Source organism: Rhea pennata, chromosome 1 (genome assembly GCF_028389875.1).
Source record: "Rhea pennata isolate bPtePen1 chromosome 1, bPtePen1.pri, whole genome shotgun sequence".
NCBI lineage: Eukaryota > Metazoa > Chordata > Aves > Rheiformes > Rheidae > Rhea > Rhea pennata.
Window position 1 is genome coordinate 63093847 of NC_084663.1, and position 26447 is coordinate 63120293.

At 44.0% G+C, this 26447-nt stretch overlaps 1 protein-coding gene across 5 annotated transcripts; it reads right to left on the reverse strand.

Moving 5' to 3' along the window:
- Positions 1–1967: 1967 nt before the first annotated feature.
- On the reverse strand, positions 1968–24083 carry LOC134137155 (protein mono-ADP-ribosyltransferase PARP12-like). 5 transcript variants are annotated; one of them, XM_062569802.1, is made up of 18 exons: positions 24048–24081; positions 21522–21554; positions 20506–20566; positions 19864–19981; positions 18562–18658; positions 17840–17900; positions 16986–17106; positions 16021–16117; positions 14851–14911; positions 13953–14073; positions 12774–12867; positions 11370–11421; positions 10175–10295; positions 7923–8019; positions 6660–6738; positions 5661–5791; positions 3208–3359; positions 1968–2670 (listed from the first exon to the last, which is right to left on the reverse strand). In XM_062569802.1, exons 3-18 carry the CDS (start codon positions 20563–20565, stop codon positions 2402–2404), a joined length of 1731 nt encoding a protein of 576 aa, XP_062425786.1. In that variant the 5' UTR covers position 20566; positions 21522–21554; positions 24048–24081; the 3' UTR covers positions 1968–2401. The 5 variants fall into 5 exon arrangements, with proteins under 5 accessions (XP_062425786.1, XP_062425769.1, XP_062425795.1 ...); XM_062569785.1 differs by having other exon boundaries at positions 19864–19984; XM_062569811.1 differs by lacking the exon at positions 21522–21554 and having other exon boundaries at positions 20506–20608; positions 24048–24083.
- Positions 24084–26447: the final 2364 nt, after the last annotated feature.

Genomic DNA, 26447 nt, shown 5'->3' on the forward strand with positions numbered 1-26447 from the left:
TATGTGAAATCTGATAAACCCTGAGGGAGAAGCAAACATCCCAGCAAATACAATACCTAGTAGGACTGATGGTTTGGAGGAGCAAGAATAGATTTAGTTTTGGTATGTTGGTTAATGTAGAAGAGGATTTTTTAAAAAAATCTTTTCATTAACTCACTCACTCAGTCAGGAAAAAACCCTGAGTTTATGGACAAGTCACCAAACTGCCCACAGAAATGATACAAGGTGCAAAAGCATCAAATGCAGCTGCTCATTTCAGGGGTTACTTTACTTAAAGTATTTCCTACAGCTGCTAATTACAAGCTGGGATGGCAGAATTAGGAAGCCCTCTCCATCCATCCCAGTCAGAGAATACACAGCCAAGACATTTCTGAATCACCTGGAGAAGTGCCAGGTGACTGCATGGCTATTTAAAATAACTCACGAACAACTTCAGTCTGTAGGGGGGAAGCGGGGGTGGTTATGCTGCTGGCCATCTCTCACAAAGCCATATTATCTCCCAAGTCACTCTTCCAAGTGCTGACTCTGTGCTCCAAGCAGAGACCCACTGTGGACTGCTATTCCACTCTTTTCAGACTTCCTCCCTGCTTATAGCATGGCCTTGTGATGGTCTAAATTCAGCAGCTGGAATATCCTTAGTTTGCTTGACCTAAACCTGAGGAAGCTCTGCTCTGGCAAAGGGAGTCATCCCATGGCAAGGAGCCTGATATGGTGTCACCAGCAGGATGAGCAGACTTGATGTAGAAGAGGATAAGCAGTGCTGACAGCGGTATGATCAGCAAATAATGAAAACCATGTCTCCAGGGTTAATTATGGGGCTCCCAGGATGTTTCCCAGCCTTGGTTTCCCACATCCCCCAAGGAGGGTTTTCTCACTGGCAGGAGCTGCACAACTGCTCCTCACAGTGGTTCCTGGTGTCCAGCTGGCATTTCCAATGTGATTCCAAACTCATCTTCTAGGCAGAGGGCAGCAGACACCATCCCCGGGGAGGGGAGATCATTCAGAACAACCACAATGCCCTGTGCTCTCAGCCACTTTACAGGCCTGAGCTGCTGCTGGAGGCTGAAGTGCTCCTGGCACCGGAGGAGACGGGGCTGCTCCTGGAGAAGGTGTCTGAGAGGAAGGACTGGCACCAGGAAAGAGCTCAAAGGAGCTGCTTCCAGCTGACCCACAGATGTGACCAACTCTGATGCAGGTGCAGAAGAGTCTGCTCTTCCCTAATCAGAAGCAAACACTAAGCAACAGCTCACTGCAAAGGCACCATGACTCTGCTCCCTCTCAGCTCCAGGTTTAACATTCAGTTCTGCTGGTGCTGTGACCTACACTGGGGGCCAGGCAGACATCAGGTTGCCATATATCTCTGCAGCAATGTGTGATACAAATTTGCTACTACTACGAATCCAATAAGAATTCACTTGGTGTGAACCCATTTTACTATCTGAAACTTCAAAATAATTCCCTTAAAGCAAGATCCCAAGATTCCTAGCCTGCAGCCAGGAAGGACGCAACTACTCAGGGTAACAACTTTGCTCTTTTTAAAAGAGCAAGAGATTACTGTTGATTTGATTTTTGACATGACTGGCTATCAGTATAGCCTATAACATCTACCAGTTCTCTCAGAGATGTTGTGTGCAGCAGAGTCCCTTTACTAGTTGTGCACTGCATTACCTACTCCATCTTTAGCATACTACCAATGATCAAGGCAGACTGAGGAAGACCGATGAATCACTTCTCTGTTTTCCAGGAATTTTCTTCTGAATTGCAGTCCTTATGACTCTTACTGCAAGATAACCAAATGGGACCAGCACAGCCATAAGGGAACATGATGTAACCCCCCTTTAGGATATGATCTAAAAACCTTTTCGCACCACAAAATTCGAAGCAGCCAAACCACAAGACAAAAACAGCTTACAGACCATTGTCTACTTTTCTTACGCTGACAAGAGGCTGATGAGCTTCACTTCATAGAAAAACAGTTCCAAAGAATCACCCCTCAAGTATGCTTTTTTTACTCCATTTCCTTATTTTCTGTATTAATTCTCTCAAACATGTCCTAAACAACATCTAGTTATGTACCACACTATAAATGGAAGTAATTTGTTTTACAAATTAATCATAATGCACGTTTAAATCTACATCACACTTACATGAAAATGATCATCACATTGTCATGATAACATTATTTATTACAATTTAACTGCCACCATCTATTTATGAGGAAAACAACTCTCATAAAGAACCCAGTCATTTCATAATTTACGTTACTTGTATTTCCACTCTTGCAATAGAAACAGAACTGAAGAGTAATTGGAAGTCAGAAGTAAAGTTCTTATATGCAACAAAAAATTCTAAGGTTTAAGTGTCATTTTCAGATGAGATATTGTTACCTCTGACATCATCTTCATTGGGATGAACGTGTGTACTCCAGAATATAGGCAGGGTAAATCTGATGCTTCTCAAAGATCACAAAGATGGAAGGATCCCCTGGATCATCCACACAGCTGTCATAAAGCCTGTTTACATTCCCCGGTCTGGGCGGAGGACGAAGAAAGGATCTGTGCCCCTGAACAAAGTCTCCAACAAGAACATGAGCTACAAACATGCTCTGGTGACCAGTGCCGGATGAGCAGTATTGATGAGAATAACTGGCATCTCTGGCAAAGTAGCTTCCTAGGGAGCAGAGAAAGCCACACGTAAGAAAATACATTAATATATTAATATATTAAACAAAGCAACAAACAGCTGCTATTGGCACTTTGACAACCGCCAAGTCAGCAAGCACCTTGTTCTCGTTCCCACTCCACAAAGCTCTAAACACAGCCTTGCCGGTGCCATTTCTCCATCCACCTCGCAGCCCTCCCTGACCAAAAGTTCTGCTTAACAGCAGGTACTGGAGGCAAGGAGGGATGTTTCCAGTCCCACCAGAAGCACGCTTGCTGCGGACACCACCTGCAGTGAGCGCACGGAGGCAGATGGACAGGAGAGTGGTGTCAGCACCAGTCAGTCCCCTCACAGCAACCCACAGACCTGGCTGGCACTGGCAGCCCGCAGCATCGGTAGCCTACTGCTGCAGCCCCTGCATCAGCTTCTCCCGGGTCAGCAGAGGTCCTGCCTCAGCACACTGCACCCTACCATCGCTCAGGGACCTCTCCCTGCCTCCTCGCCATAGCTGGACCTGCCCTGAAACACAGGCTCTTGCCCTCCTACCTTTTCCATACAGCGTCCCGTGAGCCCCGCAGACCCGCCAGTCAAAATTCTGCTCACAGATGGCAGATAGGTGGGACGAGCTTGTGCCATGGAACAGGAGCCGCTCATCTACCTCTTGCCCTGGGCTTCTCTTTTTCATCTGCTCCTTCTGCCTACAGAAAAAAAGATCTGAAGTTTCAGCAGATTCATATACTCCCATACAAACATCTCTTGTTTTTCTGGGTCTACTTCAGGTTCCAAGCTCCAACCAGATTACAAATCATATGGCTGAACAAAAAGAATATGTAGCCATTTGACCTCTCCCACAAATTTTCATCAAATGATGAAAAACACGCATACTGCACACACTGGGACATTGCTTTAGCCTCCCCTAGTAAATCTCTGCATGCCTCGCTGAACCAGGGGTGATGGTGTTTGAAATGAGAAGAGGCAAATGAGATGAGATTAGACTCTCTCCTCTTTCACTCAAGCCTTCCGCTCTCTCACATGTCAGGACAGAGCCTTTCACATGAAATCAAACTGCATGGTGGCTTCCTGCACGCTACCAGAAGGCAGGTATGTCAGATATTCACATCCAGTCTCAGTTTAATATTGTCTTTGTACGTATTCCTTACCAGAGAAAGAGAGTATACAGCAGGGGAAATAAAACCCCTCTTTCTTTAGTGACATCAGATTTGATCTTAGCTGACTATTTCTTATGCTGAAATATTGAACTAGGACCCTCAGATGACTAGAATTGATGGCATGGCTGAAGAGGCTGCTTGTTACTTTGATGGCTTTCAAAGAGAGTTTGCTTCCATTCTTTCCTGGCTCACATCAGTGCCAGAAGGTTAAAATGACTACTATACATCATGCTGTCTCTCCCAGTCGTTCCCCTTCCTTCCCTGCCTCCATCCTCAGGAAAGTCTCTTAGACCTTCTTCCATGCCAAACTTGCAGAACTGGGAGAATTTTGAGCTGGAGCTAACAGGAATCCCTGTGCCATCACAAATGCAAAAATTACCAGTGAGCTTTAGATATTTCCCCAAAAAACTTTGAAAGTATAGCAGGAGAGATTTCAGAAATACAAGATCATCCTGATGATGGAGAAAAGAATCAAAACAAGAAAATGGAATTTCTAATATGTAGCAAACTCGTGCAACTCTCACCTTTTCCAAAGATAAGGCAATAGATCACAGCCAAAGAGCAATCTCTCCCTCTGCAGCCTTCACCACTAATTCCTAATAGGGTTAGCACCTTAAGTTTTGGTCTTGGACCTCAATTTTGCTGATAAACATAACACATTGGCCATTAATCAGGCCACATTTTCTGCAATTTCAGACTATATTCTCAGAGAAGAGCTCAAGTAGTCTCTTGGTTAGATGCATCAAAAAGTTTTCAGCTCTTGTCTCTATTGAAGGGGTAAAATTCAACTAACCTATTTTATCCATCCCCTTACTGGTCAGTAAAACCTATCCATCACTTCCTCATGCTCTGTTCAGTTCTGACAATGTTTTGCATGAGAAGATTCTACACCTAAAGACAAAAAGACTCTCCAGCAGGGTTTTGACTAAATTTTTTTGTTGAGTTGCTAGAAAATGTTAATGCCAGCTGGAGCCACTTTTTGCAGAAATATTCCAGTTTTGGCACTATTTTCTTTGGAAAATTTCAAATCCAGAATAGCATCTTTGGTTACTGTACTCAAACCAAGTTCCCATGTCCCAAACTCCATCAGTGCAATGACAAGGACAGACAACCATAACAGGGACACTTAGGTTCAGTTTAAGTCTAGGATTAAATGTCGGGCTCCCATGTCCTGGGGAAATAGTGCATCCATTCCTCTGTCTATGGTTAATCAACATCTCAAATTTCATGAGAATAAAACTCTGGTCTTCTCTATTTTGAATGAGAATATTTTTGCAGTTCTGAGAAACCCAATAGCAAAGGAAACATTTGCCCATGTTGTTCTACCAATGGAGAGGAAACTCCAGAAACTGTTATGTATAGTTTGAATTTATAATACTTTGTGTTGTTGTTTTTTCCTAATATTTTTTAAATAGCTTCTACAATGCCAGATTTACAAAACAGGATCTGTATGAACTCCAGGTATAAAATCTAGAGTAATAAAAGCCATCTTCATAATAAAAGTTTTTATGTTACTACCTTTTTCTCATAAAATGTAAAGTTTATGTAAATTTCAAGTCCAATTTCACAGACTGCAAATATGTTTTCATTCTTCCCACCCTTTTTAGATTTTGTTTATTTTGCTTTCATAAATCTGAGAATCAGAGCAATGCACTCCTGAGAAATTAGTCTACACCCATGATGGTTTGGATATGGTGCTGAGCGGAGAGAGAAGTGGTCTTCCTTTTGCCAAGAGGGGAACCACCCACACAGCTAAGCAAGGGATAGGGCCTAGCGGTTATCAGAACGGCTCTGCTGCCACCAGAAGAATGCAATAAAGCAGATACAAACAACTGGAAATACTGCCAAAGCATCGGGTTCTGAATTCTCCGGAGCCTGTGGATTCTGTAATGTTTCATTGTCCGCTGAAATAGGTTCTCAATTTCTCTGTATTTGCTGGCAGTGCGGCTGACTTCTACTAACTGCAAATATTAACACAACAGAGATCAACACATTAAAGAGCTTTAAGTTACACCTCCCCAGTCCTTCCCATCCATCGAGGAGGGAAAGCCTCGTGGCTGCTATCACTGTTGAAGACTTTTTGGAGCCTTCTCTCACTTACTCATCTTTTCCTTGCTCTCACCCCTATCCCAAATGTGCTCTGATCTCCTACTCCAAGGTCTTGTCTATAATCCAAAGGAACTATTGCTTTCTGTGGAGCATGTTTGTTCTGTACACAGAGATATCCTTGTCAAAAATAAGCTTAAAAAAGCTATACAAAGACACTCTGGATTCAGAATAGATATCTGGAGAGGAGAAAGTGAAATAGTTCTTCCACATCAAGTCACACCTACCTTTCTCGTGCACTAGCTCTCTTTAGTAGGCAAGTCCTAATGTTATTGTAGTGAGACATCAATGAGCTTTGTCATGACACCATCTGATGTTTCAAATATACACAAAATCTAAATCTCATAATAACAATATTGAGTTGATGATCACCCTAAAGCACTTGCTTTAATTTGAAATTCTAGCACATGAGTTGAGTTTAAAGGAGAAACAGTGCTGTGAATAGACCACTGCCAAGGCAAATTGAACTCAACCTCCAGATCATCAGTGGTCTTCTTGGTCAAATCAAAAGCACAATGGACAAATGAACATTTCTACGCAATGGCCATTTAGATGTACAGCCCCTACAGTGCAAGTGAACCATCTTAGTAAAACCTGTGTCTCCTGGAAGCTATGGCACATCTATCCTTGTCCCTCTTGCAGCTGTACATATTGAAGTGACATGTTTGCAAGCTGAAAACTAACAGAATCAAACCCTGGACAGATGTGAACAGATATATATACCTCATATCCTGTTTCTGGTAGTGCTGAATGGTCCCAGTCTGAAGGAAACAGATGATGTGTGTGAATAGCATCTGATTGTCTGTTTAAAACAAGTTTAAACAAGATTAGAAAACTCAAAGGACTTCCATGAGGCAGTCTCCTGGTCATGAGATATAAACTGCAGCTCAGGGGTTGCCTCAGAAAATCCTAGCTCTTTATATTCTGTATAAATTTTTCTCCCGTGCTGATACAAGCCACCAGTAGAGAACTTCCATGTATGTTGTAGCAATGCTCTGCAGTAGGATGCATCACACAGTGCTTTCAGCAAAGTGTTATCTTTTCCTTCCATTCTTGGCTGCATGCCCATAAGTGTGCCTGAAGAAAGTACAAATAGCCCTTCAAATAGCATCACCCATCCTTACCACTGCCAGGCCATACTAACTTCCTCTGGCCATGAGGTACAGGAAAATGTAATGGTACAAACAGTTCGCACAATACCCGCTGAGAGCCTAAGAAATTAGTACATCTCTCCTATTCATGATTCTGCTTAGGTGCCTAGGGCAGGACCATGCAATTCAACCCACTGGGAGAGGAATGAGAGAAGGAAAAGTCAACTAAAAATGTCAAATTATCAACGTCTGCCTTGCACCTTAACCAACGCATTTGCTTTCTTCCAATCTCTTATTTCTCCTGACTGCTAGAAGGCCTATTCCAACAATGTCACACATCTTCCCAAACCAAGGTGCCATTCCTCCAGTCTCAATCTTCTTCTCACTATGGATTACTACATCCACAAATCAGGATGCCAGGCTTATTCCTTGAGCTTCCCCAGCTCAGTAACAGGCTGTGTGGCAGACTAAAGGGTATTTTTTCACAGCCTATATAGCTACACATGTCTACTTTGGACCACATGTTTCACACAGTGACCAGGACCAGCCTTGATGGAGGGATGTACAAAAATTAAAAAAAAAAAAAAAAAAAAAAAAAAGGGAAATGCCATTATGCTAAGAAATTTCTATTTCTGATAGATTTAGTTGAATACCCTCAGTCATCTAACTTCCTGCCAGCTGTGAAGAATGGCTCTAGTAGTATCCAGGTCACTGAGACTTTTGCCTTAGTGCATTCCCCCGCCTGTCACAGTGAGAACCTACCCATACTGTCAAATCCTATTTACCTGCATGAAGCTACAACCAGCAGATAAATGAATTACACTGAAGCAGGAGAGGACTCAGTAAATAGCTAGTATTTTACAGACATGGAGATAATGAACATAATGTCCAGTACCTTTTCTTGTCCTGTTCGCTACTGCCACTCACTTCAGCACTTGGACTCCTGCAGATTTTTGTCACAGTCTGAGTATTCGGATTTCTCTGGACCATTTCTTGAAAGAGAACACAAAAGCACCACGAATTAGCAAGAAGACCTTTGCCATCTGGGAGTGTTGCTCAGGAAAGCAGAAGTCATTGTGCAACACAGTGAAACAATGCCCTTCCCAGAGCTTCTTTTCTGCCGCACATTCCCAATGTGTCACAGCAGGATTAGCTTAGCTCGTGCTGTTCCTGCAGGGAGCCCCTCCTTTACTCTGCGCCATTTCTGCTTTAGGCATTTTACTGACAGCATGAAGGGATCTGTGCAGAGGTTTCATGTTCTAATGGTGACTGAAGAGTTATCACCATCATCTGATTTCACCTCTTCTTCCCTTCACATAGTCTGTCTCCAAAAATGCTAAGATTTGATAGGCTGCTAATCTATCTTCTGACCAGCACAAGGTCATCTTGTCATGCTAAAAGAAAGATCCCTCTTCCTCTCTTCTGATCTCAGAGTGACAGCACAGGGCAAACGCTGACAGGCACTTAAAGTTTTGGGCAGGTTTGCGGACATCTTTTCAACCACGTCTCACTCAGAGTAGTTAAAGCATGGCAATAGCCATTTGACTTTTCATCTCATTTATAGAATTATGATCTGCCTCACAGAAAAGGACTCTTTAAAGTACCTAACCCTTTCTCTGGGTATCTGGAATCTACTTTACTCATGCTACATCTTTCCTGCTTTCCTGTCTTCCAACAGTGATATAGTGCCTCACATTGACCTCCCAGTCTCAGGCTCTCTCATTATTTTGTTGTTTGCTAAAAATGTTCATGGTAATTCCTGCTGCTCTCCACAAACCTAGCAACTTGTGCTAAGCATGTCAGGCAAAGACCTTGTAGCTCAGAGACGATTCATGTCTCAGAAGCTCAGGAAGCCCTGATCTTGCTGCATACAGACACACTAAGAGTTTCGCAGCCTTTCCTGTGAATACTGGGTTCACCAGCCCCCACACAGTGATATGCCTGGTTTGTATCAGATTACTCAGACTTAGCTTTATCACTAGGGAAGGCATAAGGAGAAAAGCCCCCATATGCTTAGTTATAAGAACACAGTAAAGGATATAAGCTGTGAGAAGAAAACTACAGAATGAGCTACTGAGTCTGTGCTCAGCCACCTTTGGAGCCCTTTAATTAACCGGCCTGCTTAGAGCTCACTTCCCTGCAGAGATCTTGGACAAGCTTCCCTCTTTTTCTAGTTGCTGATGAGGGCCTCCAAAGCAGCTGTGCTCTTTCTTTAGCCCCAGACATAAGAAGGGGGACATTCTACCTAACTCTTGCTCCCTCAGACTGGATTTCAAGATACTATGTGGCAATGTACACCCTCTTCTTCAGGCATAAGACATGCACACATTTTAACATCAGACTGCTTTCCAGCGCTTGCAACCACCTTAAATACGATATATCATGAGCAACAGTCATTGCACACAATCTCCTTTTAAGCTTTGTGCAGAATTTATGCCATAGAAACTCAAATACAGTTCACAATTACCCTGTGCTTTGGTGCCTCTTCTATTTCTTTTTCCCTGTTCCTTTCCCCAAAGCAAGGCTGCAGAACTTTTTTTCTACTTGAAAAGGACCTAGCTGTATGGCATATTCACACACAAGGAAAAGCAGAGTCACTAGCTTGTCATATCCACTGTGCATCATGGTAAATTGCATTCATACAAAAAGTCAAGATTACAAAGCATGCAACAATCACCTATACTGTGTATGTACAAAAGGGCCAGTATATCTAAGATCAATTAGTCTCATTATCATTTTCTTCCACATGCATGCATTTCAGACCTTGATTTCCTAGTTATAAACATGTAAAAATGTTCCCATATTTACAGCCTTAGCAGAGTATGGTGTCACATTAAGAAGACAGAGATATTACTCTAAAATCCAAGTCGCCCTGTTTAGACCAGAGCCACCCCCAGTTTCAACTAGTCTTCAAAAACTATTTCCATTTTCTCCTGCAATGCTGCTTATGTTTTATCCATTTTACATTTAAGTTATTTTGCCTTCCTCTTCTTACTGTCCTAAGAGATGCTGTTTGTACCCCATGAAATGTTCCCTCACAGCTCTTGTACTTGTGCATAAGAGCAGCTTCAATGGCTTTCTGGGAAAGAACCACTATAATTAGCTTCCCTATAAGTATTTCAAGTGTTAAGCACACAGATCTTTTACCTTTGAAATCAAATTTGTATTTCTGTGAATCAACTATAAATTCACAGGAGCCTTCCTGATGAGCTTGAAATAACAGCTCCACCTCTGCAGAAGATACAGGGGCAGCACACTGGTCTGAGTGCTATAAAGGAGAGAGATATCTGTTAGAAATGCATGTTGGGCTATGGTGGTGTTGCACACACATAGCAAAGTTGGATTTAGCATCTATACAAGTCATGGAGAAAAGCCAGTGATTTAAACTATTCTTGATAACAGACTCATCTCTATCCCACAGCCAGTTCTCTCCACTGTCTTTATGAGTCTCTCCACCACCAAAGACTGGAGGGACTCTCTCCTGTTCACATCTCCTCTCTATCTCCCAGTTTGATTACTTGTGCATGTCACCTCCCTTCACCAGCCTTGTGCAGACACCATCCACTTCACTCCCTGGAGCTCCTTCACCCACCTCTTAATGCCCAGGGGTAAAAGAGTAGAGGCTCCCTGTAGGGGGAGGTGCGATTCAAGGCTCCTGGGTTATTTCCAGCAAAGTTTAAAAATGGTGGTGTTTCCCAGGGCCCCAAGGAGGAAAAGCAGGTGTTTTCCAGGGCCTTGTTTTTCAGCAAAAGTATGCAGAAAAAAAGATCCTTTTCACACATGCAGAATTTTCAAATTGAAATGTTTTCAACAAATCCCTCAGCCACTTGTAAAGGCAGCGTGTTTTCAGAACTGCATCTCCTGGGAGCATTAATGAAAATCAGCAAAAATTACAGAAATACATGAGAACATCAAAAAAACCACTGGGAGGATATCTGAGTGATGTTTATTAAATAAAAGTAGCAAGTGAGAAGTTCAAAACAAGTAGAAGGAGGCTCTCCTTCAAGCAACATTTAGTTCAGCTGTGGGAATCATTGTTAAAAGATGTTGTGGTTGCTAAAAGTTTATAGAGGTTAAAAAACTGATGGAATAATTACTGAAAGAAAAATGCATCCAGGGCTATTATACGTAGAGATACTATCTGTGATGCAGGAGATCCACAAGTCAAAAATCGTTGTAGGCAGTGAGTACCTTCTTGGAAAAAACGTCATCCAGTTAAGGAGACAGACTCCAGAACTAGATGTACCTGTTCTGACATAGTTTGGCCACTACACTTTTGGGGAAGGGGAAAGCAGAAAGGCAGCAACCAGCATAACGTGTTGGAATAAGAGGGAGATCTCACCTGTTTCCCGTATTCAACCCAACGATGCCCATTCAGCCAATACCAGCAGCAGCTTCCCATTTCAGTCATGGAGCAGGCATCAATGATCGACAGATTGTAAAGATGAGAAACATAACCATGTAAAACAACAACAACAACAAAGACAGATCAGTTTCTGGCAGTCCCAGAAAGACTCAATAACTCAGCAACGAGTATGTCAATTAATGTGACCAATAACGCTGCAGCCCTTCAGTGTGCTCCAAGGTATTTAAATCCATACTCTCTGCTCCTTTCACCCTCCTCCAGCTCTTTGTTCTGGGGGTAGCAACCTGTAATTACACCGTGATTTCTTGGGGGAGGAAGATCTAACCCGCTTGCGTTGAAGGCACCCATGAAGAATAGGCCCGAACAGATCCTATAGGCTACTTATGGTTAAGGCTTGTCTTCTGTGAACGGCAATAAGACAATGTCCTGTCCAATATCTCCCTCCTTTAGCTCTCCACCAGTCCCACACCTCATCACAACCACCTTCAGCTCTTTCTTCCTCCAACTGCTTGTCTCCTTCTGATCCCAAACCTGCAACCTTACCAGTGTTCCTACCCCTACTGTCTCCCACAGCAGCACTCCTCCACCTTGTCAATCCTCTCCTGAGAGAAGGTCCTAGTGCCAGCCTAGCTCATTATGTTAACAAACATCCTGAGCATCCAAGGTGCCAGGTGAGTCCTGCTTCCCTCCCTTTTGGCTGCCCACAAGCATAGGCTACCTGGCAGGGCATGCAGGTTTTATCCCCTGTGCAAATTCAGTACAGCTCATGTCTCAGGCAGTCACCAAGTCATGCGAATGCAGCCACATTGCTTTACCCAGCAGAGTCCAAAACATACAGGCAAACCGCTAAATGTAACCCTTCCACAGACATCTAAGTGGTAAAGTGCCCTAGGCACAAAAGGTGCCCTAGAGCTCCACCAAAATGCACCCCTCTACTTGCTCCTCACTATTCCTTTTCTGTAGCAGCCCAGGTAACACAACCATACCTATCTTATCTGAAGAAAATAGGCCTGCTGGGGGACTGGCAGCCAGGCCAGATCTGGTTTTCCCTCCCTCTGACCTGTTGGAGCAGCAGAAGGACCAATATTGGTGCCACAAAGATGGCTTGGTGACAGCCGTGGCTCTGGCGAGTGCTGGTGAGCGTTCCTACCTTCACCTGCTCACCCCGTCCAGCCACGCAGAATTGGGATCTCCTTCCCTGCCAGCACCATGACAGGTGGCTTGAGACGCATGGGCTCACCTCCCTCCCCAAAAGGAGCTTCCCTCTGCCTAGCCTGCAGCCACTATCACAGGCTCCCTCCTACCAAAAACTGAATGGGCACTGCCATCTATGGATATAGTCGCAAAAGACTGCCAAACAGAAAATACAGCACTCGGTACCTTTTCTTCTGCTGAATGTCTCTATCAGAGGCGCTGTCTGGCCACCGGCAGATTTGTCTTGTCATCTGTGTGTGCAGATTTCTCTGGAGCATGTCTAGAAAGAAAACATGAATGCATTCATAATTGGAAGAATGGATTTTGGCGCCTGGGTATGTTGTCCATGAGAAAACAAGTGGTCTTCCAATGTGCCTTAAGAAATTCCTCCACATCATATATTGGAAAGCAAGAAAGTCTGGGTAAATTTCTTTTGGTGGCTAATCTTCTGCCCTTTATCCTGTGCCATTTTCTTTTCACTGTCAGTTGTAATGACTCTGTACAAGTATTTGGAGGACCTGTCTGACAGTTGACGAACACCTCATCATCATCATCTGGTTTTGCCTGATTTCAATTCTTTCTATCATGGGGCATTTTTTTCTTTTTCTTTTCTTCCTCGAGTTACCCTGACAAAAAGATCTAGATCTGCGAGATGGCTATATACATTGTTTCTACCAACAAAGGCTTGTTACTTGGTATCTCAGTTCTTGTTCGAGTAATAATATTACAAAGTAAGAATAGGGTCATTGCAATCCCTTCCTTCTAAACAAATTTTGGGATAAAGTGTTACCTGTAGAGGTCCCCGAGATGTGGGAGATGTGACTCCCTCTTTTTCTTTGTGCCTCAGACAAAGTAGTTCAGGCACAGAAATTTCTGCTCAACAATTTATTTTGGTTAAGTAAGTAGTCTCATTGCACAGTACGTCAGATATATTCAGAACACAGCAAATGTACTATCATCCAGTGCTCTGCACTGCGCTAGCAGTGTTATACACAGGATTTCCTGGCCAGACAGATGAAAAGCCTGGCTCAGTGTGGGTCGTGCATCACATTGCACCATGTGGTCTCAGTCAAGAGGCTCTAAAACCTGTCCTTAGCTCGCACCCCTTCCTCCTCCCTCCGCTTAGTCTAGAGCTGTACTCTTCCTTGCACCACCATCTGTGCACGTCCTTGAGCCTGCTCCATTCTGGGATCCCATCCTTTCCCTCTTCCCTTCCATGCTGCCACAGCAGTGACCTCCTACAACCCACAAAACTCTTCCCAGCCTTCTCATACTCATGCCTGCAAGCCCTCCCCAAGGAGAAGCTGCACTACAGTGCCAGTCACATCACAACTGCATTAGACATTGAGCAAACAGATACTTCACCTTTGAAGTTTATCTCATAGCCCTGAGAGCCTGCTTGAAACCGGAGAGTGCCTTTCTGGTCAGCCTGAAACGCCTTCTCCACTTCAGCAGAGGTTATGGTGGCAGCACAGTGGTTTGGAGACTAGAAAAGTGAAGAGGGACATGATCCAAGACAGGAGCCTTTGGTGAAGATGAAATTGCATGCATACTGTAGAGCAGGATTTAGCCCATAGCAAGGAGAAAAGCTGAGGTGGGTTTTTTCCCCCATCACCAGATTCAGGTCTCATCATTTGCTTTAGTCTGCCACAAGCTTTCCATTGGAAATCCTGCCACAATCCACTGCTCCCTCCCTTAGCCCAACTAGAAATACTGGGGTTGGTGCTGTGTACTCAGGCAGCCCCACAGAATCCTCCTACTCCCATCCTTGCAGACCACAGCGTGGAGACTTGAGATGCAGCCAGAGCACTTTTCATCACAGAAGACATTTTGGGATCTCTAACAGAGTTGAGAAGTTTTCGAGGGCATCTTTAAGGGTATTGTTAATTTAATTTTTTTTAAAGTAGTCCCCCTTTTTTTAAATCAAATGTCAAGATTTTCCAAGGAGAGCAACAATTTTCATGTACAAATACAATGATAAAAATTGTTCAGTCAAAGCCAATTTTGAGAAAGATTTCAATCTGCCCTAGCAAATGAGGGATTTCAGATATGACAATTATGAAATTTCCTCAGAGTTATTTCCTCAAAGTCTTAATAAAATCCCAAGGGACAAGAACATTCCAGAAGAACCCAAGTCACTTAGGAAAGCACTGAGGTAAAATCTGAAGCATGGAAACAGCACTTTCTGCATGAAGACTGTGAAAAATAGCCTCTGAGAAGCAATTGGTGCACAGTGTTGGGTGTGTGGGCAAGAGACACTCACCTCGTCCCCATACTCCACCCACTGGTTTGAGTCATCCAGCCAATACCAGCGTTGTCCTGTGCTGTCCACCAAGAGCATATCAGCAAGTGACATACAGAGTAGAAAGCAGAAGTTTTTCTTTTCCATCTTCACCTGCTCCTATCAACGCTCCCAAACTCATGCTCCCTGTCGCTTTCCCCTTCCCCTGCACTATGGGTTAGGGTCTGGACCCTACTACTGCTGAGTTCACTGATAGCCAGCAGCTAGTGCAGAGAAAAGACCGGTCTGACCATATGCGATAGGCCTTGAAAGCACAGGAGCCAAGAAATCCTATTTATAATTACACCACTGGGATACCCCACTTCCCAAGCCAGTGGCAGTTCTCCCAGTGCCTCTCACACCTAGAGTTCTTATTGCCCTCTCCCATGGAGGCCCAGCCACTGGAGCCCTGCTGTGTGTTGGTCGGGAGGTCGACAGGATGCGTAGTGTAGAGGTACCTGCAGTTACACACTCAGTTGGCACTCAGCGCCTGGCCTGACAACTGAGTGTGGTCATGCACCCACTGGCTTGTCTGGCAGAGAACCAACATGACACTTGAGTCAACTACCCAGACAAACACCAGCTTGCAAGAACATAGTGAAAGACCAAACAAATTATGCAATAAAGACAGCAGGCAACCAAGGATGTTTCAAGGACCTCACACATATTCACAGAAGATCTACACAGTAGCAAACTTGTCCAGGCAAATGACCTCCCTCTAATATTGACTAGGCTCAGTCCTGTCTGAGAGAGGTACAGAAATCCCATACAGACAAGCATAGCATCTCCAGTACTGATGATGAGCATTTCCTACTTCCATCAGTGTTTGATTGCCACAGACTGCTGGTACTCAGATGGCACAAGATTGTTTAATTTGTTTTCAGGCATTTGGAGAAAGTCCTCCGCAGCATCACCAAAAAACCCCCAACAAACCATGTCATAGAGCTGCTGCAGAACTTACTACCAGTAAGATATCTGAAGTACAGATATCGTACTACCAGAAGATACTATAATCGTACTACCAGAAGATAATCGTACTACCAGAAGATACTGAATGAAAGAATCCTACCAAAGTGAGGAGATCTTCCCAATGAGTAGGCACTGCCATCTTTTTACTAGACAGAAGTAAACAACAAATGCATTGCCTGGCACCTTTCTCTTTGCTGGTTCCCATCTCCATCAGATGCATCTGGTGGCCACCGGCAGATTCTCCTCACTTGCTGAGTAAGTAGATTTCTCTGGACCATGTCTTAAAAGAAAACACAATGCACCAAAAATTATGGAAAGGATGTTGCTATCCATTAGAAAAGAAGTCATCTTATACAGCCCAGTGCTATCTCTTTCCAAGTCTCTTCTCCACTTTGGGGACCCTTCTGCCTTATCTTTTACTCTGATACTTCTACTTGAGATATCTCATTGTCAACAATAGCAAATCTCTGTACATGTTCTAATAGCCAGCTGGCCATCAAGCTGCTTCTTGCTACCTCTTGGTTTCTTCTCATCAAAAGCCTACACCAAAACTTCAAGATGTGTTAGATCAGTAATCCAGCCTTCCTACCAGCACAGGACTGTCCCTGGGAGTTGAGGAAATGTCTTTTCCCTCCATTTTCATTAGTGTGGCTCACAGTGACACCTCCACTTCCCACCTGAGAAAACTCCCAGAACTTCTGTGTATGCTCCTCAGATCTTGTTCATGTCTTTCTTTCTTTCTCAAGCGCAGATGATCTGCAGATGAACAGACTTAGACCCAGCTAGAATATTTTCCTGTACATCATGCTTCTGCACAGGATTTTTTGGATGCAGGGGGCAGGAATCCGCAGGCTGCAGCACACACTCCAACACCACATTACACTACTATTGCCCCATGACTATAGTTACTTCTCCACCTTTTTTTTGCTTCCTCCAGTTAGGCTGTGCCCTGCACTGATTAGTCTGCTTGAACATCTGCACACATACTTCAATCCACTCTGTCCTATGATCCCGTTCAGTTTGACATTACACAAGGTGCCCCCACTGCTCTCTGTGCTCATGCCTGCAAGCCCTCCCCAAGGAGAAGCTGCACTACAGTGCCAGTCACATCACAACTGCATTAGACACTGGGCAAACAGATACTTCACCTTTGAAGTTTATCTCATAGCGCTGAGAACCTGCTCGAAACCGGAGAGTGCCTTTCTGGTCAGCCTGAAATGCCTTCTCCACTTCGGCAGAGGTTACAGTGGCAGCACAGTGGTCTGGAGACTGGACAAGTGAAGGAAACTGTTCATCAGATGCAAGTTTTCACTTAATGGGCCTAGAGAGTAGCATTTCATTTGCTAACCAGGAGATAGGCAAGAACAACTGCTTACAACCTGGATTTTGCCAGTGCAGAAGCTCCCACCCCGTGTTGCCCCTCAGAATCTGTTTTCTGTACTCTGCCACCACTTATTCCCAGTCACTGCTCCTCATCATAGCACACTTGAACTAAGCCTGGCAGGGAGGGAGGACTGCAGGGAGGGCTCTGTGGACTGTAATGCATGCCATCTCCTTCTCAGCTTTACAAATCAGGTTTGAGAACATCACCAGGGCTTCCTAAAGGGTGGTATTTTGTTATTGTTCCTTGTCAGTGCTTGGGACAGTTTTCTGGCAGTCTCTTCCTCAGTGAGTTATTAGGATTTCCAAGAGAAAAGAGCACTTTCCTCACAGATGAACACACATCATAAAAATTATTTAGACAAAAGCAATCTGAAAGGTTCTGGTTTGGCCAAAAAAATAAAGTGTTTAGATCCAGACCTCACAGGCTCCTGAAGGGTACGACTATATTTAAGAGAGGCAGCTGAGTATGTCAAATGCACATGTGCTGTGTGGAAATGCTGAGAGAATATCCAAGACATATGTGAAAGGCACTGCTCGCAGGGAAAAAAAGAAAGAAAAATAGTAGCCTCTGCTAGGTGGCTAGCACATGGCATTGGACACAAAAGAAAAAGATGCTTACCTCTTCTCCATATTCAATCCACTGATTAGATTCATCCAACCAATACCAGCGTTTATCCGTACTGACCACAGGGTGAGCATCAGCATATGATGCACAGAGAAGTAAGATATGTACATGGAATGAAAAAGTAAATCGGCATCTGGTTAGCCTCTGCTTTTTCACTCTTTCCATCCTCCATTCCCACCTACACCTCCTCTTCTTCCCAGTGCTGCTATTGCAATGCGTTCCCACTTCCTATCCAAGATGATCATGTTTTAGAAGGTACCTCCAATCTGCTGCTCCTCACCTCACAAGTTCAGAAAGTGGAGCTGTTCTTTGTGGCACTGATGATGAAGGAGGGAAGGGATGGCAAACATCTCAAAGTGCATGGCTGGTCATCCGAGTCACATCACCTCATAACAGGTGGAGTAGCTTAGGTCTGGCACAACACACGAGCCAGCCACCTCGTGAACCACCCGTGTACCAGAGCACAACTCGCTAGCGGTAGGCACAGCCCTTTGGGGACTGCGGTGGCCGACATGCTCTCCCAGGAGACCAGCAGCAGAATTAGACTCAGCTCGCTCTCTGTCAGACCTTTCCCAAAAGGAGCTTCGCTCTGCCCAGCTTGCAGCCACTGCCACAGCCTCCCTCTCCCCGGAACAGATACTGAAAACTGAACAGGCACCGCCATCTAGAGACACGGTAGCAAAAAGCTGCCAACGAGCAAATGCAGCACTTGGTACCTTTCCTCCTGCTGGCTCCCATCTCCACTGGAGGTGTCATGTGACTGCCGGCAGATTCGTCTTGCCGTCTGAGTGTGCAGGTTTCTCTGGATCATGCCTTGAAAGAAAACATGAATGCATCCAGACTTAGAGTGGTTATTCAAGGAATGTGTAACTCGGCTGTGGAACCCACTGCCACAAAATGATACAGGTGCTTTAAGCTTACACAAGTCAAGAAAGACTGGGAAAAAAAAAACCCACAGAAGGAAAGAAATCCAGCCAGGGCCATCAACTGCGGAGACATTACCCCAGACTTAGGAAGTCCCTGAGCTGCAAGTCCCTGGATGCCAGCAAAGTACCACTCCCCACTAGCCCTCTCCTCTTCCCTGGGAATCCAGCATCCACCATGGCTGGAGACAGGCTAGTACGTATCAGCCTGACCCTGTATAGCTGCTCCTGCATAGTGAGGCACACTATCCCTAAGAGAAATTGTTGTCCAACCCAGCTATGCAATGCCTTAACCGGTGCCTTCTCTGACTTGCTGTCTGCGAGTGACATTAAATCTGGACTGGCAGCACGAGCAGGGCAGACACACATCCTCTTTGTAGCCTGCGAAGGCTTCTCTTTCAATTCTGTCGCACAGCAACTTTTGGGCTAACACAGTTCCGTGGCTCAAAAGGGATGTGCTCACTTAAAACGTTACCTATGCATGATAGCTCTTTTCTTTCCTTTGTCTGAATGGCACTCGTGTATTTTGCTTGTGAAAAATGAACCACCCAAATAATGTCCTTCTCTGGAAACAAGCTCACAGCTGAATGGCAGGAGAATCACAGGCTTTCTCTCATGCAGCTCTCCTCCTGCAGCAACCTCAGCAAATCCAAGCCTCTTTCAGATTTTGCTTTTCCTCTTTCACAACTCTTCCCTTGCATATGCACCATGTCCTGGGTATTAACCTCAAACTATCATCCTAATACTTCTCCTTTTCTGTTGTTGAATACTGTGACTTATTTTTTTCTTATTCTTTTAACTGTACAGCTCTCTAATAGCTCCAGCAATTTGAATCCTCAAAGTTAAACAAAAGAATGAGAAATTATTATATAATTCTCCATTTTAGACTCTTTCAGACACAAGCAGCATCTCCTCTACCTCTGCAGTTTACAGATGAGCAATTTTCTAGCAAGCTCTTTCAAACATCAGTGTTTCTTCTGACTAAGACAGCTACTTCTACCAGTGATGAGGATACATGAGGCATTTTCAGGAGTGAAGCTACACTAGGGAGTCAGCAATACATCATATGTGTTAAATTATAAACAAAGATTTTACCTTTGAAGTTTATCTCATATCTCTGTGAATGAACTTGAAATCTCAGAGTGCCTTCCTGATCTGCCTGAAATGCCTTCTCCACCTGGGCAGATGTTACAGTGGCCGCAGGGTTGTTTGACTGCTACAAAAATGATGAAAGTGACAATATATGTATATATGTAGTTGGCTCTGAATGCTGTTAATACACCCAGGTTCATCATTACATCAAAAGCTGGGTGTTTAGTAGCCAAAATAGTGCTGCATTGTACTTTAGAGAAGCAGCCTTTTGAATGCAGCTTCGTTGGCTTACCAGTGAGTTACTAACACTCCCCACCCTCACCCTGAAATACATATATATAAATACACACACACATGACCAGTCTTGAAAATGATGTTACCCCTCCTAGAACATACAACATACGACAATGTCTAGAGCTGATATTCAGAAGCTCCCCTGAAAGTATGACGGAAAAAAAAATCAAGGTTTGGTGAGTGCTACAGGAATACAAAAAGACATCAGAAAGCCATCAGAAGCCAGAAAGGATTGTCTGTCATATAACAAGCAATCCTGGGGGGCGGGGGGGAAGGGAAGAAATCCAAAATGAAGTTCTCCACTAGGGGCTGGGACAAGGAGTTAGGTGTCCAAGGTGTCAGGGAGTTTACCTGTTTCCCATATTCAATCCATTGTGCAGAATCATCCAACCAATACCAGCGAGGTTCCATGCTGCCAAATTTGTGAGCATCAGCAATGATCAAAAGTGCAGAACTATCTCAAAAAAAAAAAAAAAAAAAGAGAGAGAGAGAGAGAGAGAAGGAAAGGAAAATAAGAAAAAGAAAATGAAAGAAAAGCTCAGCTTCTGGCAGATTGCTTAACAGTAGCCTTGAGAGCAAAATCTAAACTCAGTAGGAGTTCCTGAGCTGTTGTCCTCATCATTTTACAGCCCAGAAAATCATCTGATTTCCACATGCTCCCCGATGATAAGTTCTGAAAGATTTTTTCTTTCTTTTTTTGCCTGTGCTTGAATGCAGATGTACTGTTTTCAGTGCTCAAAGTGTGCCAGCCCATGGTATTCCCACTGAGTAGACACCTGATACTTGGCAAGTAGCAATACTATTATTCATTTCTTATCCAGAGTATTTCATTGTAGAAATCAATACTTCTGTTTTAATTTGTGTTACTCAACAAAACCTAAGCAAATGTGGAATAGATCTCCCGCCTGCAAAGTCCACGTCCCTTACGCTGCCCACTGAAATGAGCTACTTCCCATGATGAGCTTATGCACCTCTCAGGAATTCACACTACAACTAATTAGAGAATTTTGCTATTTTTGTATCTCAGTTTAGATAGAGAAGAGTCTTGTGGATGGTCCTCCTAGCCCTTATGTTATGAAGTTTTTGCTTTACTAACAAGTCTTCTAAGTTATGGTCCAGATTTAGGAAACTCCCTAGACATCCCGTGTTAATGGGAAATGCTAGAAAGAGAGAAAGAGAGAGAGGGAGAGAGACAGAGCAAAAGACAGCAAGAAAAAGAGCAAAAGAGAGCAAAAGAGAGTGATAGGGAAGGAGAGAGAGAGAGAAAGACAGGAGGGGGGGAGGGAGAGAGGGAGAGTGAAATCTAAAGGCAGATCTGAGAAGGAAGAAAAAAGCAGCTGAGTGGGAAACGTCATAGAGTTACTCACCGTATGCAGAAATGGCAGGAACTGGAGGATGTGCTGATGGAAAAAACTGATTTTTAATACTGCTGTCACAAAGTTTGGGTTTGCTTAGTAGCCTACAGTCTGGTGCAGCAAATGAATTACATCCTCAGACTGCACTAATGAAATGTGAAGAGAACTGTGCTTGTAATGAACTTGAGCTGCTCGGTGCGAGAAACCCCCCAAAAAATTTTTTTAAAATGGAGCTGTTTATGAAGCTTTCAGTCAAAACACATAATGTGAAGGGAAGGGATGCGCAGTCTCTAATAGGGGATCCGATTGTGTGAGGATCAGAGAGGCAAAGGGATGAAGGTCAGAACCTGCTTGTCGTCAGCGGGAAGAACGGGAGGATGGCAACCTTCAGAGCAGAGGCAGAACAGAGCACAGGTTTTAGACAGAGCCTGAGTGGGGGGTGAACCAAACCAATCACAAACCTATAGGAATATTCAAAAGGTAAACGACTCGGAAGGTGCAAGGGGATAGCTGCAGGATGCAATCAGAACAAGTCTGCAAGAAGTAAGCGTGAGAGTGTGCACAAAGCGTAGAAGAAAGCAGAGACCTAAGGAACTAAGAAACATCTCTTCTGGACTTTGTGAAGTGAAAACAATTTTGAGAAAAAAGAATTAAAAAAAGGACTAAGATCTTAAAAAAAAAAAGAAAAAAAAAGAAAAAAAAAAGACCAAGATGCTTCACAAGAAATAAGGATTCAGAGATCACGCAGTGAAAAGAAGGTTGTCTTTAGGAATGGTAAAGACACAACTTCCACCTGTGACTGAAATGTCATATGTAGATGCTTCTGAAATATTTGCAGGTTGGACACAGGCATGTGTCCTTATTAATGGGTCCTCTGACATTGTAGAAAAGCATCTGGAAGGAAAATCTAACCTTATTAAGCAGTTAGCTAAGAGCCAGGCCAGCTATTACTCCTGCTCGTTTTCATGAGCTAGATGTAAAGGTGATCTTGGAAAGACACCTTTTGTTTTGGAATTGATTTGGGAAGGGGAGTGTCAAGTCCAGGACTCAATGTGCCAGATAGGAGGTTTCATCACAAGAAACAGGGCTGCAGAAGAACATGAACAGCTAGAAAAATTTGTTCCCAGAGCAGTAGGAGCCTGGCTCTTACAGATATGTTTTCTGCAGCCCCGAGCCGAGAGCCCCAAAATAGCTCCATCACTGCCACAAATACCTGTGGATTCTGGGACTGCTATTCCCTTGATCTAGAAATAGCATTGTTAAGTAATGCAACTGTTGGACACATCATGCCAAAAAGAAAAATTCTACATTTTCTACACCTGCCACCCGTAAGGCAGAATTCTTAAAAAGGCTGAAAAGTCTAATTTGACACCACTGAAAAAAGAAAGCCTGAAAACTTGCTGAGTTGTTACTTAATAGAAAACTTAGAACAGCTGAATTAATATGTAACCAGTGATATTAAAATCAGGAATACTGAGAAGGTGTAAGATCGTCACAAGAAAATCAATTAGAAATACATTATGAGGAAAAGATCCCTTGAGCTAACATCTTTTCAAGCATAGAAAAACACAGCACACATCTAAGCATGAGTAAGAAATACGTTATTTGTATGTGTTTCGAGTGCAATTGGTTCTTATAAAGTTGCTGCCATTCTGAGGCAATTACTAAAGAAATTACCAGAGAAGCTGGGCAGCCCTCAAGCAGCCTCTCCGGAAGATCACGAAAAGAGGATGAGGAAGGGTCACGCTGTGGCAGCAGGATCCAGGGCCCCAGTGCCTTCCCAGGAGGTGCCCGCCACCCGCATCCCCCTCCAGCTCGCCCAAAGTCAGCTCTCCCCCGTCCCACTCCCAGCTGCATCCAACTGGTTTCCCACATGGATCAGAACAAATAAAAATAACCTTTCTTCGCAGGGCTCTTTCTGCCCTTGCTGTGCTCCCCGTGTGGGGGTTAGTGGGCAGCTTCCCGCACGCTGACCCGGTTCCTCCTCGGCAGCCACCCTCCCCACCTGCCCCAGAAGCAGCGTGGCACTTTTAGTTTCTTTTTCAGAATCGCCATTGCCTTTGCTTCTTCTTCCTTCTCTCACACAAGCAGAAGACGATTTGCTTTACGAGTGTGAGTGACTGGATATTTATCTAAAACAGACTAGATATTTATCTAAAACACACCGAAAGGTCTTGCTCGAGGGCTCCTCAGCAGATGCCTGGCCCTCAGCAGAGCTCTCTCTCTTCGGTCCCCCTGCATCTGCCCCAGTCCTGCAAACCTCCCCACAGAGGTCTACTGGCACATGTCGTATGGATTAAAGCTACAGTGTTCTCCTAACAGACAGCATATTTGAAAGGTGGTAAATCCATGAGTGAAGATGCCACCGGCTCATTTCATTTCATGTAGAAGGCGACTTTCCTTCCTACCCTTCAGCAAAACAGAGTCTCCGAAGTGGGCAGGCTCAAGGGCAAGCCCACCCCTACAGCCAACTATCCAATTTCAGCTTTGCTGCAAGAGAAAACAACAAGCTCCACAGAAAGCAGTTTGGCTACTCACAGAGTTCCTCACAGTTCCTCACACCAGACCTTCTCCATCACAGTCTTAGTGGCTCTGAAGTTGCTGGTCACATGTGTCTGAGTCAGACATCATTTAACCCTTTCTCATCAGGATAGAGAACACTTAAAATACATACTTTTTCAGAAAAAAAAAAGAAAAACCTGTAAATCTGTCAAATCCACACTTAATGCCTGTCAACAATTCCACCTGTCACTGCCTGTTTGCCAGTATTTCTCTTCTAAAAGGATGTTCAGGAGTGCTTTTGTTCAAAGTTTCAGCACTTTACGATACACACAAGCACTCCAGAGTTAGCAGGAAGTTCAGCTGTGGAAGAATAATTAAAAAAAAAAAAAAAAAAAAAAGGCGTGAACAAGGACTTTCATCAGTGGTTTCTGATCTCAGTCCCTCACCTACTGAGAATATTCTCAAATCAAATACTCTCAAATCAAAGCCTGCTTAGGCTATAGGTCTAGTATCAATCCAAGACTATGGCAGTCAAAGACTATGCTGCATCCTCTCCCCTTTTCATCATCAGCATTGGCACAAGCACTTGTGTAAGAAGGCAAAGCTGGGAACTCTTGTTCTGAACCCAAAACTTCCTGAACATTGTATTTTGGATTTGGGTTTTTTTGTTTGCCTCCCCCTCCTTTTTTTTAAGTCAGTTTTTGACTAGATGAACGTCCTGGATATGATCTTCTCCACCTCAACACAGTCACTTGCACTGGCTTTGGGGAAACCACAGGAATGCATATCTAGAGGTAGGAAGGCCCCTTTGGTAGTGCCTCAAATTTACACTTACCTACAAGGACCCCAAAATAGTGTGAGCTCCTCAGGGAGCACTTCCACTTTCATTTGACCAACAAAGTCAGAAATAGCTACTTTTCAGTAGAGTCACAAATTTCAATGCAACATTACAGTTCCATACAACAGATCCTTTACTGGTCTTTTAAAAATAATTCTCATGATCTAATTTCTGGAGACTTTCCTCTGCACTCAGGAACAATTTTTACTTATTCGAAAACCTACGTTTCTTCCAACCCTTCTCTGCTTGCTTACATTCATCTTCTCCTCTTTCTTCATATTCTGCTTCCTCGGACTAACATGAATCCCCTCTTCAGCAATCAGCTTGCCACTCACCGTGAGCTCTTGCTTACCTTCTCCTGGCCTTCCTGAGGAGGTGGACATCACACCCCGAAGTCCCCTTTGCCATAAAGAGATTTGTCCCACATCGTGTTTGGCTTCTTTCTCATAGCAGGGAAGAATGAGGGAAGCCTATTTGTATAAGCGTGTCCTTCGACAGTGTGTGTTTTTCAACTGGCAAAACTCTTCCCAAATCCCCCATTTCTTAGCCCCCCTCCTGCCCAAAGGCTGCACCCTGCCACCTGCTGATGGGGCCCTGGAGCAGGAGCAATGCTGAAAGGACCGAGGCAGAGTAACAGCCTAAAATGGCCTTTATTTTGTCTCTTCCCATCCTAGCAAGCTGCGTTCATCTCCACATTCATTTTCTCCAGGCACTTGCTGCATTTTCCACAGGGGAGCCATCCTGAGTCCTGCTGGGCACCTGCTGGGCGCTGGCAGAGAGAGATTAAAAGCTAGAGAGCAATTGCAAAGCTTCCAAAACTGCGCCTCAGGCAAGGATGGGAATGTGAAGCGTAATATGTACTAATGAAACAGACTTTCAGAAGAGTGGGCAGGAAGCTCCCCCTCTTCTGGCTATACTTTTGGCTAAATAAAGTATATAGAAATTGAGCAAGTTCTTAAAATGAAAAAGAGCCATATGTAATCCTAATCCTCGCTATTTATATTTTTTTAACAGCTTAATACCACCAACTGATTCAGTGAATGCTAGAACCTGGGATCAGGACTCTGGTAGTCTCTTCCAACTCAGATATTTCCCTCCTGTTTCCACTCAACAGGCACACAGGATTTGGAGATGGTCTCACGACAATTACGGGACTCTCTCGGTTACTGTTTGTGCATCTGATGGGCAGATTCATGTTTGCTCAAAGCACAGGATGAAATTCTATGCAGTGGACATATCCTCAGCAAACAGCACTCCAGAATCACTGCACTTTTCAGATGCAGTGGTACTGATAGCAGAGGAAAGCGATTGACTGTTGCACACTTCTTTCCTTACTGAGGAAGGTGCAAGGCAGACAACTTGCCACTACTTTCTTTCTTTCTTTCCATTAAGAAATACTGTATTCAGAGAAAAGTACGTTTACATGACTTTGACCTTTACCCTGAGTACACTGAAAACTCTCTGCTTATATATGGCTGACAAGATTAGATATCTAATTTGTGCAAGAACTACTTTCAGGTTCCAGCTGTAATTCATTCAGCTCCCTGTAGAAGAAATGGGACATGGAAATACACTAAATGTGGCAGCTACAGAACTCT

Coding starts and splice junctions, on each gene's coding strand:
- LOC134137155 (XM_062569793.1), bottom strand. CDS start 20,565: ATGGAACCTCGCTGGTATTGGTTGGATGATTCTGCACAATGGATTGAA. Junction 18,659..19,863: donor ATATGAGATAAACTTCAAAG/GTAAAATCTTTG, acceptor TTTTCTTTCAAG/GCATGATCCAGAGAAACCTG. Junction 6,739..7,922: donor AGCGAACAGGACAAGAAAAG/GTACTGGACATT, acceptor TGTTTTAAACAG/ACAATCAGATGCTATTCACA.